General features: G+C 44.0%; 1 protein-coding gene across 3 annotated transcripts in view; it reads left to right on the top strand.

Annotated features, from left to right (window-relative positions):
* Window positions 1-10,677: 10,677 nt before the first annotated feature.
* The window catches only part of CHST11 (carbohydrate sulfotransferase 11), a 182,967-nt gene continuing 178,784 nt past the window's right edge, over window positions 10,678-14,860 (top strand). Inside the window, exons 1-2 of one of the 3 annotated variants that reach the window (XM_068944193.1) lie at window positions 10,704-10,999; window positions 11,371-11,391. In XM_068944193.1, the coding sequence (XP_068800294.1) occupies window positions 10,897-10,999; window positions 11,371-11,391 (124 nt within the window). In that variant the 5' untranslated portion in view covers window positions 10,704-10,896. Of the gene's footprint in view, window positions 11,015-11,370; window positions 11,392-14,860 lie in introns of all 3 variants that reach the window. The other 2 variants (XM_068944213.1, XM_068944203.1) reach the window with 2 other exon arrangements.

Genomic DNA, 14,860 nt, shown 5'->3' with positions numbered 1-14,860 from the left:
GATAAACTGAGGCCCTGAAGAGAGAATTTCATTTAATTTTTTTTCCCCTCCCCAAAATGCAAAGCTATTTGATATCTACTTTAGTATACATGGATTTGGCACCTGCTGCTAGCGTTGTGACAGCTAGAGGTCATTACAAAAGTTAACATAAATTTTCAAATTAAGTCACTAAAAACACAACCCCAAAGGTGCAGCTAAAGGCAGGATCTGCAGCTGGATACAGTTATTAAAGAAATGACCTGGATTTCCTTTCTTCCTCCAGCCCTCCACCTTACAGTGAGTCTGCTGAAGCTACCGTAACATAAAACTGATGCAACAAAGCACCGTCTGTGCCAGGGAAGTCTTCATGGAATGAAGAGGAAACCTTCTCCCAAGAGATTTTTCTACCTGTCCCTGAAAGTGCAGTAAAGAGAACTGCTGTCACAAGCCTTCACTTGTTGCTTTAATCTTACCTGCAGTCAGAAGAGGAAAGGTAATCTGCTAACACGCTGTAGCATATTCCTTCCCTGTTCAGTACCAAAGCCCAGGAGGCCAGCTGCTCTCAGAAACACAGCGGTGGCGGCTCCACCTGCCCGAGTACCCGTGTGCGTATTGTACTACAGCGGCCCATCCTCCTTCAAAGGGACTTGCTGCCTTCCATGCTAGAAGAAACCTGTGGTTGGCCTTCGAAGGAAAGAGAGCTCTGCAGGGAAGCAGCTTGCCCGAAGGAGGCCAGAAGCACTGATTACTATTGATGAGCCCTTCTGGATAGGTAGGGAAGGTGTAGTCCCTAGCCTCGCACGAGATTTGTGCGAATGGCACGATTCCTGTTGCTGCTGCTTAGATTCTGTAGAGCCTCGAATCTTGTTTCCATAAAAGTTGTGTTACGTTTATCCAAAGCTGTGCACACACTGCTAAAACCCACTTCCCTAAAGTACTTTCTGGTCACGGTTTACATTCTCCTTAGAATGAATCACTTTTTTTCTTCCAAATCCCATTAGTTGCATGGTGGCCTAGCAGGCTGTGGTTTGAACTAGGTCTGTTTAATTTTTACTTCACAAATAAACTGGTGGTAATGTGGGAAGGCAGTGGGAGGGGGAAACTTCTAGTCCAAACACCCAGAGCATGATCATATCCACTTCCTCAGTTACAACACGGCCGCACGGAAAGTTAATTTGGCAAAAGGTACAAAGGTAATAAAAATCTGCAGTCTAGGTGAGAATATGCTGCTGGGGCCATGCAGAGATGAGAACTTCCTTGAACAGATGAACAGACAGCAGAGCAATCCCGCATTCCTCCAGTGGTAGAGCTACTCTGAAAATCCTGCTCTCCCTGGTTATCCCAAGTGCTGACTCAATCATATGGCATGCTTTACGGAAGGAATGGGACTCTGTCAATGGAAGTAGATCAGTTTGCTTTTTAATAGTCTCAATTTCAAGTTCTCTCTCAAAAGCAAACTGTAGCAGTAGTTGTTATTTGTAAGTGATTTGAAGTCCTTTTTGTGTAATTGGAAAGGATAGTTTGGCGTTGCATTGACAGAAGTTTCTTCTCAGGGTTATCCAAATGTTTCGGTGGGGAGGGGGGAACCAATGGGGTCTTTAGGATGCATTTCCATTTGCCACGTTATTTGGTTCTGAGCTCAGCGAAAAAGGAATTCATGCAGGTTTGAAAGTCATCAGGTTGAAAACTTCTGCAGTCCAAACCACATATATACATTCTCTATTGGTTTTACTTAAATATTGTCTACAAGGAAGTAATGAAGCAGCACGGAGCCTACAGGAAACACTGCCGTGTTTTGTGGGTGCATGTGTTTTTGGGGGGTCAATGATCTTCCTTCTGTGTAGGGTCAGACAGACAGCTTAATAGTATTCATCCCTCATTATCCTTTGATACATGTAGTAGAGTCAGGATGGGGACCTTATCCTAGCCCATGTCCAAGAAGAGATGAGCTTTGATAGCATTATGGCTCATTTTCTATAAGCAGGTCTGAAACCAAACCAGAATGAATCAAGAAACTCTGATATACAGGAATAGTTGCCCTTGCAGAAGTTCTTATCTTGCTGTTCAGAAGAAAGGAGACATAAGTGTCACTTCTTGCCCTTTAGACTGCTGAAGGAGAACTTACAGAATTACTAATATTGGGCACTCTTACTGGTTTTTCTACCTTGTCTTAATACAATTTAATTAGCAGAAACCTCAAATATGGGCAAAATCCAATCTTTTCTCTTGCTCAGGTCAGAATCTATACTGTGCTGTGTAAACCATGGCTTTCCGTAGTCAGCTATCAACAGCGTTTATATTCTCTGATTGCTGGAGCTGGGTCACATTGTCCTTTGCAGAGACTTCCTTGCATAGTTGGAGTCATAACTCCACTGCAAGGCACCTGATAAGAACCGGGAACCACACCAGAGGAAAAATGTAACATGTTATTTGTTATATAGATGCTATACTTCTGTGGTGACAAATGTGTGAAGTGACTTGGAAAAATGTCTTTACAGGTTGGTTTATATTATTTCAACAGCATCTGTGTGATTTGTTATCCCCCTTCCCTCTCCTGTAATATCACCTAGACATCCTTTAAAGAGTCCCTGAAGTCACACCTTTTAATTGTAGAAGGATAGGGAAAGAAAAAAAAAATTAGCACTTAATTAGCTGTAGAAAATGCTTTTCTTCCAGACATGTTTCTAAACTGCTTTTTATGATCCCACAGCGCTTTTCGGTTAAGCATCTCCTAGCACTTTTCAGGCCTTACCTAAGGCCACTGTAGAGTAGACAGTGAGAAAAGTATGAACTGCTGCCTCTCCTATTCAGTCTGATGACTGTAAATTCTGCTGGTGTCCTCTGCGTATATGGAACCTGGTTTCAACCTTAGATCTCTTCACTCTTGCAGTTGGCTTCACCAGATTTTTCTCTCTTAGTGCAAATGTTAGTGGAATGAAACATAGGAAAAGCATGACAACTTAAGAGGAATATGACTTTCCACTTAAGACTATGTTGGCTTGCTGTTGACTTTGAAGAGCTGTCAACACCCAAGTCCTAGGGTGTTGACAAATCTAGGGACTTTAGACATACATTTATGTGAAATATGTGTCTATACTGAACGTTTCATAGTTATACATGTAAACTAGAATGAAAAACTGCGCAGAACTTGTTACACTGTAGACAAACAGCTAAGAATTTTCCCAATGTCTGACTTAAAATAGTCTTCTGATCAAGTTCCTAGGAAGGTGATATGCATTTATCTTCAGTTCAATTTTAGCAGAAGAGGAGAGGAGAAAAAAAAATTCTCGATGGATATAATGAACTAAAATCTTGTGTGATAGCGTTGAATTTTCAGGTAGGGTTGACATTTTTAATGTGAAACGCTTTATAAAGAGAAGTGTTACTCAAGCATGTTAGTTTCAGTAGATAATATATTATTCACCTAAAACATAACTCCCCTTTTCTATTTTTTTTCTACATAATAAATCCATTTAGGGACAAATATCAACAATGAAGAACGTGGCTCCCTTTTCTGACTGTAAGGCAAATCCGTAAGTTAGATGACAGGAAAACAGAAGCTATGATGCTTCACAATAGCACTACAGAAAAATACAAGATTTGGCCATGTTTCCCTCAGAACAAAGAGGGATTTAGAAAACTGAGTTGGGGTTAATTTCACCTCATCTTCTCTGTATGCAATATAGGTGTCTGTAACACAGCTAAACATCCAGGAGTTTTCAGTCGATGGGCCCTTTTAGGGTGTGATTCATCTCATTGCACTTGAGATGCCTAAAACAGGCCAAGCGAATTGTCATATAAATATGCGTTTTTTTTCTGTTGACTAACCGTGTTTCAGCATGTGACCAGCTGAAGACCAGCTGGATGGAGATATACACATTTAAGGATTGCTGAGATGGATCTACCCGAGAAGTGACAATGGCCTAATTAATAATTTTACAGATGCCAACTTTTAGTTACGTAATCTGAAATAATTATGGAGTGTTTCAGAAAAGTCAAACAATTATTTTAAGGCCCTTTAAAAATTATATCCTTAAACACGGGAGATAGTTTTGTCTTTAATTCAAAAAAAGTAGAATGGGGACAATATAAGCAATTCTTCTCCAATTTGCTTTTGGGGGGGAGCAGTGGCTATTTTCCTTTTTTCTTTTCTCTTTCTTTGAAATAATAATTTCTATGTTATCTCCCCTTTTTCTGCAAAGGTGGCTTTCTCTAAGTATATATGTGTGTTTGTTCCTATTCAGCTGGATTTTTTTCCCCCCCCTCAGAGTTATATGCATATATATATTTATATATCTATACAGAGTAACATATAAGCCATTTCAACTCTTGCAAGTGGTTTGCTTGGATTTTAGCTGAGAAAGTGCAGTGGGAGGAATGGAGTGAGCATGCTTATATCTTGTAAAAGATATGCAATTTGTCCTGTTCTGGTGGCAAGCTGCTTATGCTATGCAACAGCTACCAGCATCCTGCCTTCCTAGCTACCAACTTTTATTTTGAGACCTAATGAACAGCATGGCAAGATACCAGAAATATGTTCAGAAGAGCATGAGTAATCCCTGGTGTCTGAGAATAGAATTAGGATGAGCAATCTGACGAAAAGCCAGTAATTCCTCCTTATTTTACCCTCTGTGTGCTCTGAGTCACAATTCAGATGATGCTAGTGCTCTAAGTTTAGTAGAAAAAGGGAAGAAAAGACCTCAATCTAAGTGCAACTTAAGGGTGCACCCCCATTGCTGGGGAAAATATTTATCCATTTAAAAAGTCCCTTTTACAATGAGTGTAACTATTTTTATACAAGGAGAACCTGCACGGGCAGAAAAGTTTGCCTTGCTGCTGCCTTGGGCCTTGCATTGCTTGAGTTCTTCTCCAATAAGTTCACTTCATTAAAAGTGTTCTTAATTGGCAATAGGGAAAACTGCAAGGGAACAGCACATAGGGTGAAAAATGAGAACTGAACTTCAGTGGAACGTGGCAAATATTTCAGTGTCTGCTTTGCCCAGGGATTTCTGTTGGCTGCCCTGGTTGTAGCTGTGGTGGATGGGATGCATCAGGATTTGCCTTGGATTTGGTTTTCAGGGCCCAAGTGCAGCCATTAGCTAGAGTTTGGCTTTTGTCCTGCAATGCAAATAAACATCACTAGCAAATGTCAGTCTCTTGGCAGACTTTCCCACTGCTACTTGTTGCAGGGCTTATTGATGCTTCCTCTGAATCCAGTGAAATTGTCCTAGACTGTGCTGGACCACTGGTTTGATCCAGTACAGCAATTACTGTTGATCGCAGTGGGCAGAGTCATAAGTATCCATCACCTCTACAGATTGCATCCTCCAAAGCAAAGCTTAAAACAAGGCTTTGCTGTCTCTCTGCTTTTGCTCCAACATCCTCACCAGCAATATCTGAATAGTCTTGCAAGTATCCACCACTAGTTTTGCTTGTGGGTAGTATTAAATCTCGAAATAAATTGTATATTTTTGATAACTTCTCCTTACAAACTTAGCTAAGCCAGATGTATGCTTGTCTCTTCATGTATCTTTCATTAAACAGTGATCCTGTATTCTGCTCCTTTAAAGCAGGCCAGATAAACGATAGAAACTTTTTTCAGCATTAGGTCATTTCAAAGTATAGCATTGTTCTTCTTTTTAAAAGACATAAGCCTGCTGGTACAGTCATCTCTGCAAACTGTCATTAGCAGCACAGCTTAGTGTGCTTGCAGACCAGGTATGTACCATTCTGGCAAAAATGCTTTTTGTAGGTTTTTTGTTTGTTTTGTTTTGTTTTTTGTTTTTTTTTTTTGGTAAGGATCTGCACTGGAGGAGGGCTTTCTAAAGCTTGCTAGGATGTTTCTTTCTACTGAAGATAGCTAATATATAGATAATAAAGGTACTACATACTTTTCAGGGGCGAGAGTGGTTCCGTGTTTAGAACTGGAAATCCTCTCCTGCTCATCAGCTTCTCAAACCCTCTGCAGAGAAAGAAACAACCTGCCCTCATCACAGGACAAAACTCCTGGTGAGCTTTGAGAGAAAGGGAGGAAGCTGTAAAACTATACCATAATGGGCACCAAAAGTCCGTAGCACAAAAGTAACCTGTGATCTGACAGTATAGGGGAGGTGGAACAACATCACCTTTTAGATATGACCATTCGATACACATTACATACTTAGAAATACTGCCTCCCATCCAAATCTGGTTTGCATTACCAAGGAGGCATGCAGTCCAAGAAGCCATGAACTTGTTCTGTCTAGAACAAAGGCAAGTGAAATCTTTAGGAAGAAGCAAGTTGGGTAGCAAAGTGACATCTAGTAAAATGGATTTTAAACTGAAAAAAGATAACCCTCCTCTTCCTGGAAAAGGACATGGAGACCTACTGGGTGGGAACCAAGAGTTAGATACTGCAAGCATGTGGGCTTTTCCTTCTAATTCGGTAGTTCAGGTTGCACAGGCTATAAAGGCATTACCTAACTAAGGGAAAAGCTAAAAAGTTAAGTAAGGTTCTTGTGTCTAAATGTGTTTGCTGCATGAATCTGTCTGATTAATGTGTTCCTGCTAATCAGCAAACAACTATCGTTCTGGCTAGGGCAAGCTACATTACCGCATTTGTTCTCTTGTAAGAGATAAAGCACCCTAAAGAAGCCAGGTCAAATCGGCTCTGCTAGGGGAGTTCCCATTAGCAGCCAGTGTACTGGTTTACAGTATTTTCTGAGATGCACAGCATTCAGGGGACATTGCAGGAAATAAAAGATGCAGGACAAAGCACTTCAGAAACCCTCCGGACATCAGCTTTGAGAGCATGTTATGTGACTTATGTTATGTGTTTTTCTTATATGTTTTTTCTTGTTTGGGGGGGAGGGGGAAGAGGTAGGGGACAGGACATTTTCATAGCTCCAGAAAGGATTGTCTTAGTTTCCTATGTTGGTAGCTTCCTGCACGTGGGTGGCTTTTTTTCCTTGTGCGTATAGTGAATTGCTGACTGAGAACTCTGTAGGTAAGAAATCTTCATCCTCCTTCCTCTGAAATCAGCTGGGGGAGGGAGGCTCTCGGTGATTTTTTTCAATTTTTTTTTCTTTCTCCTTTGACCAGAACAAAATCGGTATCTTAAAGGACTGCTATCATATATTTGCAGAATAACATTGCTAAATACAACTTGACTGATAGCCAGTCTCAGGTTGCACTACAGAGCTCTATGAGGTTGTGAGGTGGGGAGTGTATGCCCATTGAAATGGGTCCTTTTGTATGCAAATTCTTACCTGCAGACAGCATAATACAAGGCAGTTGGTCAAAGGAAAGATTTGCTAACTGACTGTAATTTTTAGTGATGTACTTTCTCCTTGGGGGGCGAAAAACCACCTGGTCTCTTTATGATGTGGCTGTTACAGGCAGAAGTTGTTTAAAAACAAGCCCCACAGAATACAGCCAGAGAGACATGTAGGTGGTACAGAAGATTTTCTATCTTATTTAGCTAAATAGCATCACTCTGAGGTGGTAAGAGTGGTGATGGGACTGGAGTCACAATGGTCTAAGGATATGAGATAAAGTTTATCTGAAATTGCTGCTTCTGTTTCAGATCTGAAGAGCCTGCATGCCTAAAAGCTTGTCCATTTTCCTCTCGATAATATGGGCTGACCTCACAAAGACGTTCTCTAAAAATTTAATTTCTTCCATTTCTAAGTGGATGAAACTAATTAATATAAACCAAAATAACTTTTTCTAAGCGTCTTGCATTACACATGGAAAGTTGCATAGATACCTATGTTTGTCATAGATACCTCTGCAATTTCTAATGGTTCTTTATGGTTCTTATTTCAAATGTTCTTTAATAGCCTGCTTGCCTTTTTTGATAGATTGCACTATGGGTTTACTACAAACTGCATTTCTGCCTATGCTGTTTTTTCAACTGTGGTTTTGTTATTTTTAGAGCTTTATCAATAAATAGTGATGTGGGTAGTGCTGTTTGTTTGTTTGATTTTTTTTTTTTTTTTGTTATACAAAATCTACAAAACACTGTCTGGATTTCTTTTGATGTCACTGACATTTGGCTCAGTTTAAGTCCTTCTTTCCAGAAGACTCTCAGATGATGATACTCTTATTGTTCAGAGATACTGAATATTGGGTGTTATCATGGGAATGGTAGGTGTTCACACCTCCAGTACAATCCAAGGTCTCCCTACTGCTCTGCAGCTGCTAATCTTTCCGTTCATTTAGAGGTATGTTTTAGAAAAGAGGTGCCTGAGCTGTGTATACCCCTATTATGTAACTTTTCACCCATCTGGAAAGACCACTGCGTTTCCTTGTGTTCCCTCTTTTATGCTCTCCTCTGTAGGAAAACCAAATCACGAATGTCTGTTGGGGGGGGGGGGGGGGAGGAGAAAAAAAAAAAGAAAGAAAAGCTGCTGTATTTCATTGTCCTAACTTGGCCAAACATTAGAGAGGATGTTACAGTTTGAAGTTCACATAGATGCTGCAAGTGTGCAGGTGGATGTTAAATTTAACATCCCTAAGGTATATAACAAATGTATTGCCTTTACAATGTCCTTTTAATAGCAAATATTAATACAGCCAGTGCTTTTCTTCCTGCTGCTTTAAAATACTACTTCGTTCCATCAGCTGATGTTTTTAAAAAAAAAAAAAAAAAAAAAGGTAACAATCCTTAAGTCACATTGAACAACTGACCACTGTCTCTAGCAATGTGTAAAGCATTTCTCTTCTCATCTGTTACTTGAGTATTGAGTTCTAGGTTTTTGCCCTCATCCCTCGGTGTCTAACCATGTTCCTGGATACCGTCCAGTTCTTTCTGTTAAAATACTGCAGTTGCTTCTGTGCTGCAGCATATGTATTGATGGATGCATACTGAAATCCCATGCTGTGCCTCTGGTTGACTTCTGTTGACTGACTTAGATTTGTCATTTTGACATCTTACATATTAGAAGTACTTCTCTTTATTTACTGCTTTTTGATATAATGCTTTGTGTTACATTTGAGTTTTGGACTTAAAGGAGAAACATCCATTTAAAGTTTTACTATAAAATGACTAGAAAATGATCACTGCATATCAAAACTGCTTAAAAAAAAAACAAATTAAGTAAGCAAAACGAACACTGTATAAACCCATAAGGAACAACAGAAATCATTTCTAATAAAAGAAACTCTATGTCAAGCCTAAATCTACTCAGTTACAAACGTCTGGATAAATTATTGGTTTTGTCCTTGAGGTGAACGCCTTTAACTAGCTTTTGGAACGTCTGAATGGAAAACCTGGATGACTTGACATGTTTCTGTCGCAATTATCAAGGAAGGAATATTCATACTTTTAAGTTTTTTTTTTTTTTTTTTTTTAAATACCCTCCAGCTTCTGTTTAGGTCTATTGTTTTTGTAAAGAAAACCTCTTCTCCTCAACCATAGTGGAAGAACTGGCACAAGCTGGAGGAAAAAATCCTTTTACACATAAAAATAATATTTACTTTAGCAAAATGAAAAACAGTAGCAAAACAGTATTCAGATGCAATAAGGATAACAAACAGGTTAACACTCTGCGAACACAGAGTGCAGGATATGTATATTCAGCGATATGCTTAATTGTGAGAAGTGATAATCCCAATTTGGAAAGAGTATCGTGCGTTTAACTTTAGACGCCTAGTTTAGGACTTAGCTGACCGGCAGCTGGTCACGCAATCCCAGCGTGCGATACAGCTGAGGGCCCAAACTTAGATGCACAAGTGGACACGGCAGCCCCCTTTTGTTCTGTTGCACTAAGCTCTTCTGCATTCCTCCCACGTACAGTCCTGTATCTCATTGCCTGTTGTTGCTATCCATCTACTGAGGGGTGTATTTTGATGGAGGAACCTGGAGGGGGAAGAACCTTTTGTTTTCCAAAGAGAAACGGGCCATCACTTGGTTAATTCAGCAAACTTAGTCTTGCACTTGGAAAAGAAAAAAAAAAAATTTCAATTCTGGCATGCCAGGTTGAAGTGTTTTCATTACAGATGAATCAGTGCTATGAAAAAAATCAGTGTTTACGCTGATTATAAATATTAACGGCTACTTGTTGGGATAGTGTTAACACTGAAGAAATGATGGCAAGGACTTAGTATAAAATGGTGGCTCACGTAATACTAGAGCATGAGGAGCCAGATCTGAAAGAAGTCTTTTAGGCTTAACCGAGCACCGCACACCGCAAAAGACAGCAAGTGGGAGAAGAGCGTTTTTCTCCACAGCCAGAGCGTGAAGGCGAGACAGGTCCTTCCAGAACCCTCCTGGCGCTTCAGCCTCCCCACGGGGGCGGACCCGGCACCCCTGAGAAGGTGACTTAAAGAGGTGGCCAAGTTCAGGGGTAGAGTGGCCACAAACAGGAGCTGCCCTCGGCCAGTGTCCGCCCGTCCCGGCCGGGGAGCCCTAGAGGCGTTTTGGGGGAGGGGGGTGCCCGCGGCCGACTCCCTCAGCACCGGCAGCGACCGTTGGCCGTGGCGGCAGCCGTTAGTCGTGGCAGCGCCCGCACGCGGCCGCCACGCCCCACCCCTCCCCCCGCGGCGGCGGCCCCGCGAGGCAGCCCGGCGCGTCCCCGCCCGCTGCTGCTGCCGCCGCCGCCGCTGCCGCCGCCGGGCGGGACCATCTCTCCCCTTAGCGGGGGGGGGGGCGCGCTCCGCCCCGGCTCCCCGGCTGGCCCGCCTCCCCCCGCGCCGCGCCGAGCGCCCCTCCGCCTGGCGCGCGGCGTGGTCACGCCCAGCGCAGGCATTAGCGCCCCCCGATGCAGGGCGCGGGCGCCCGGGCATCCTCCGGCGCGGCGGCAGCGGCGGCTCCAACGGCGACTCCGGCTCCTCCCGGCACCTCGGAGCGCCGCGGGTGCGGAGCGGCTCTCCGAGCGAGCGAGCGAGCGTTGACGCGCTCCGCGGGCCCTTCCTGCTTCGCCCGTGACATAAGCCATGAAGCCGGCGGTGCTGGAAGTAATGAGGATGAACCGGGTGTGCAGGATGGTCTTGGTCACTTCCGTGGGCTCTTTCATCCTCGTCATCTTCTATTTCCAAAGTATGTTGCACCCAGGTAGGGACCCGCCGCTCGCCGCGCCGCACCGCGGGGCGCGGGCACCGGGCAGCGCTGAGCGGAGCCGGCGGTGGCGGGCGCAGGTGCGGGGCCGGCGAGCCGCCGCCGCCACCCTCCCGGCGGCGTCTGCGCTGCGGCGGCCGGAGCCGTCCCGTCCCGTCCCGTCCCGTCCCGTCCCGCAGCTCCCAGGCACCTCACCTCGCCCCTCGCCTGCCCGCGCAGGAAACTTCCCGCTGCGGGAAAGTTCTTCTTTTTTTTTAATTCCCCTTTTTTTCTCTTGTCTTATTTCATTATTATTTTTTCCCTTTTTTTTTTTTCCCCTCTTCAATATAAATTTTTATTTTCGCAAATGTCAGCAGCGGCACGGGAGCGCCAAGGTAACTGCCGGCTTTGCAGCGGTTTCCGCGTAGCGCCGCGTGTGCGGGTCTGCGGGGGGCGAGCCGCGCCCGGGGGGTGTCCCGGCTGCTCCCTTTCGCGGGGGCGGGGGGAAGGGAGAAAGAGAGGATCCAAAAGAAAAAAAAAAAAAAAAAAAAGCCCCCTACAAATGCTTGCCGTGATGCTGACAGCTCGGGGCCGCCCGGCGCGGGCTTGGGAAGTTTGCAGGAGCGGCGGCGGCTCCGCCCGAGACCTTCTGCGCGGCCGCGCACACGCGTGGGGGCTGCGCCCCCCACTCGCCCCCCCCCCGGTTGTGCGGCTGTATAGGGGTATGGCTGGTTTTAGGCGGAGGGGGAAGGTAGCTGATGTCGGCTCTCGCACAAGTCGCTCGGGAGGCGGCGGCTGAGTTACAAGAAAGCGGGTTCGGGCCGTGGGAACTCTGCGGCTCGTAGCGCGACTTCTTCGTGCGGCTTGACCGCAAAATCTTACTTAGCGTGGCAGGAAAAAACTAAAAAAAAAATCTTTCTCTGTGTCTCTCTCTTCCCTCGCGCCCCCCCTCCCCCGTGCTTTCCCCTTTCCCTTGTCTTTCCTTTTCTTCCTTCCTGAGAAATGAGGTTGAAATTAAAATTAGTGTCTTAGGAATTAAAATTACAGTGCCTTATTAAAGGAACTTCATAGCAAAGCAGAGAGCCGGCTTTTGTGAGAGGGAGCGATAAGCTCTTTGTAGACCAGCTGTGGGGGGGGGGGGGGGGGCGAGAGGATGACCAGGCTTCTGGGTACGCAAGTCTTCAGAGCTGTACCTGTAAATTGCTCTCGCCAGCTCTGGGGAGGCATGGTCACAGGCACAGCCGTGGCCAATGCTTAAATTCCAGTTAAGGAAGAAACATACATTCAGCTTGACTGTCTTTCCTTCCCTGTTAGGTGCGGTTACCAAGCTATAGTTGGTTAAAAATGATCTTCCTTAAAGTTGTTGGAGTTGCTAAGCCTTCACCTTGTACACTGATGTTATTAGGATTCAGTCGATTCACTCTTCTGTGGTAAGGCCAAATCCTGTTTGGCATTTTTCTATTAGCTGTCTGCTCCTCCAAAGTTGGTTTAATCTGCTTGATGAATCTGTTCTCTTATGGTACCCATCTGTGTTAATACCTGCCAGCTCCTTGCAAAAATGAGCATGTGTTTTTTTTTATGTCCCACCGAGCGTTCTCTGGGCTCACTAGCTTCATAAGGAGCACCCAGCCCTTAGCAGACCGGGGGAAGGTTTGATTTAGGGGCTTCAAGGTGCTCTGCAAAACTGTGGAACTGTGTTACAAGCAACCAGTTCAATAAACGGTATGATTTTTTTCTCACTGGTTACATGCCACAGCAATGTAGTTTGCATGCATATTCAGGAAATTTGGCTGAGAGTTATTCTTTTCCTCTTGTTTCGGATGAATTATAGTGCTGGAAAACAAACTCGGCACGCAGTAGGTGGCAGATTCGATTAAATATATGGTCAAAAATTCACAGTAAAACAAAACCCTAATCAAAGAATTCTCAATATGCTCTATAGCTAACTGCTGAGGATTACTGCTTTTTATTCACGTTATTATGAAACTATAAATAGGCTGAGATCTCAGTACAATTGAAAGGATTTACCATAAATTCTGCCTGTGATTTCACAGTCTTTTAAGGATAATCTGGACCTATTTTCCTTTTGACACATATTTAGGTTGTTAGTGTAAGTAGAGTAGATCTGGAAAGAAATGCGATCAGAACCTGTCTGTCTCTAATGCACTTTTTAAAAATCATAATTGATTCTGCTTTTTTAATGGGCCATTTCTGTAATGGAAACTGCTAGAAATCTTTCAAAACTCTGATCTAGAAACATGCATGGTGTGATCATCCAATTTACGCACACTTAGTAAAACTCAAGCAGCCGTTGTCACCAGGTATCTATTACCTCATCATATGTATTACCGTCTTTGTGGTTATGCAAACTGGTGTGGAGTCCTTGGAGGGGCAGGAAAGGGGGAGATAGACTTAATCACCAATGGTGTATGTCAGTTGCCAGATCACTTTGAGTGATTATAAATACCTCTATTTTGAGACACACTGGAAACCTTTCTCAGTGTAGATCCAAATTCTTTGGAGCTGCACCCTGGGCAGAACGCATGGCGGTGGGTGGGACTTATAGGTATTAAGAGCTTTCAAAATCTTAGTTGGTTCTCCTTGTGTTGTAGAGTGTTTTGAATTTTAGCTGATCTGCTCTAGAGTATATATTTTAGGAAGGCTACAGGAAGGAGAAGTGTTTTTCTTGCTCTCTGGCTTGCCACCTGTCACTCTTGTTAGGACTTTACAGTACTCTGTAAGGTAGGGCACCTTGCAATCGGAATTAGCGGAAAAATTTCCAGCCAAGCCTTTTGGATGGAAAATTAGGTTTTCTCTTCTCTGCAAGAAGTGTCAGCTCTTCATTCAAAATTTAGCAACTTCTTCCCTCTCTTCCCCCCCCCCCCCCCCCCAAACCTGTTTTCCAGCTGGTTCTGCCCTTGGTGAATTTTAGAAGACTTGTTCTCTGCCCACAGAGCTTTCCAAGCAATTTTAGGTGTGATGCAGAAAAGGTGGAAGAGGCTAGAAGACAATCAAATGATGAGTCCGTACCCCCTCAGGAGCAAAACAGCTCTTCATGTGTTAGACAGGCACCTCCATTTTTTGAAGTCTTCATGTGGGTTGCTTGTTAGAAACACTAAAAAACAAATTCCTGCCAGCAGATTGTTCCTTTGGGATAAATAAATGGGGGGCAAAAATGCCGCAGTTAAAGCCTTAGCCATGTTGTAGCTCAAATACCAGCATGTTGCAGGGACTGGGTGCTTTATGTTTATTCTTTTGGCTCTATACTTTTTCTTTTTTTTGGGAAGCTGCCGGTAAGTGTGCTGTCTAGTTAATGCATCCTTGCGTCGTATGCGTTTTGGCAGAGCTCTCCAGTGAGAGTTCCCCGACGAGTTGCCGGCAGGGGAAGTCAAGCAGCGTGGCTCTCCACTGCCTAGGGATGCTGTAGAGAAAAATCTGGAGATGGCCCTAGCCTTTGCAGCCTGTTTGTGATCTGTGGGTTTGGGGCAGGCCAGCTCACTGTCTGTTCCTGAGGGAGGAAGTGGCTGTGGGGACTTCTGTGTGATTTTTCCATTGCCTGTCTACCCTCCTCTGAAAAGAGGAAAAAAACCAAGCAAATGAACAAAACCAAAACAAATGCTGCAGAATGCAGTTTTGTTATAGCTGAATGGAGATTTCCCCAGGATTTTCTTTCTCAGAGTATTTCCTTGCTTTACTCCTGTGCCGTGTACTGGCTGCAGGACAGAGTGCCACCTGGTTGTTGCTGCATGCTGCTGGATTTGTGTTCAGTGGGTCGATGTTAGGGTTTTATGACAGCCTGTTATAGTTGTATCTAGTGCCTTCCTTGTGAAATCCGTTTGCTTACTAGTCCTTAGCCTTCCTGCA

The sequence above is a fragment of the Struthio camelus genome, chromosome 1 (assembly GCF_040807025.1).
Source record: "Struthio camelus isolate bStrCam1 chromosome 1, bStrCam1.hap1, whole genome shotgun sequence".
NCBI lineage: Eukaryota > Metazoa > Chordata > Aves > Struthioniformes > Struthionidae > Struthio > Struthio camelus.
The sequence above is the reverse complement of the archived record's forward strand: the minus strand, read 5'-3'. Positions and strand labels throughout refer to the sequence as shown.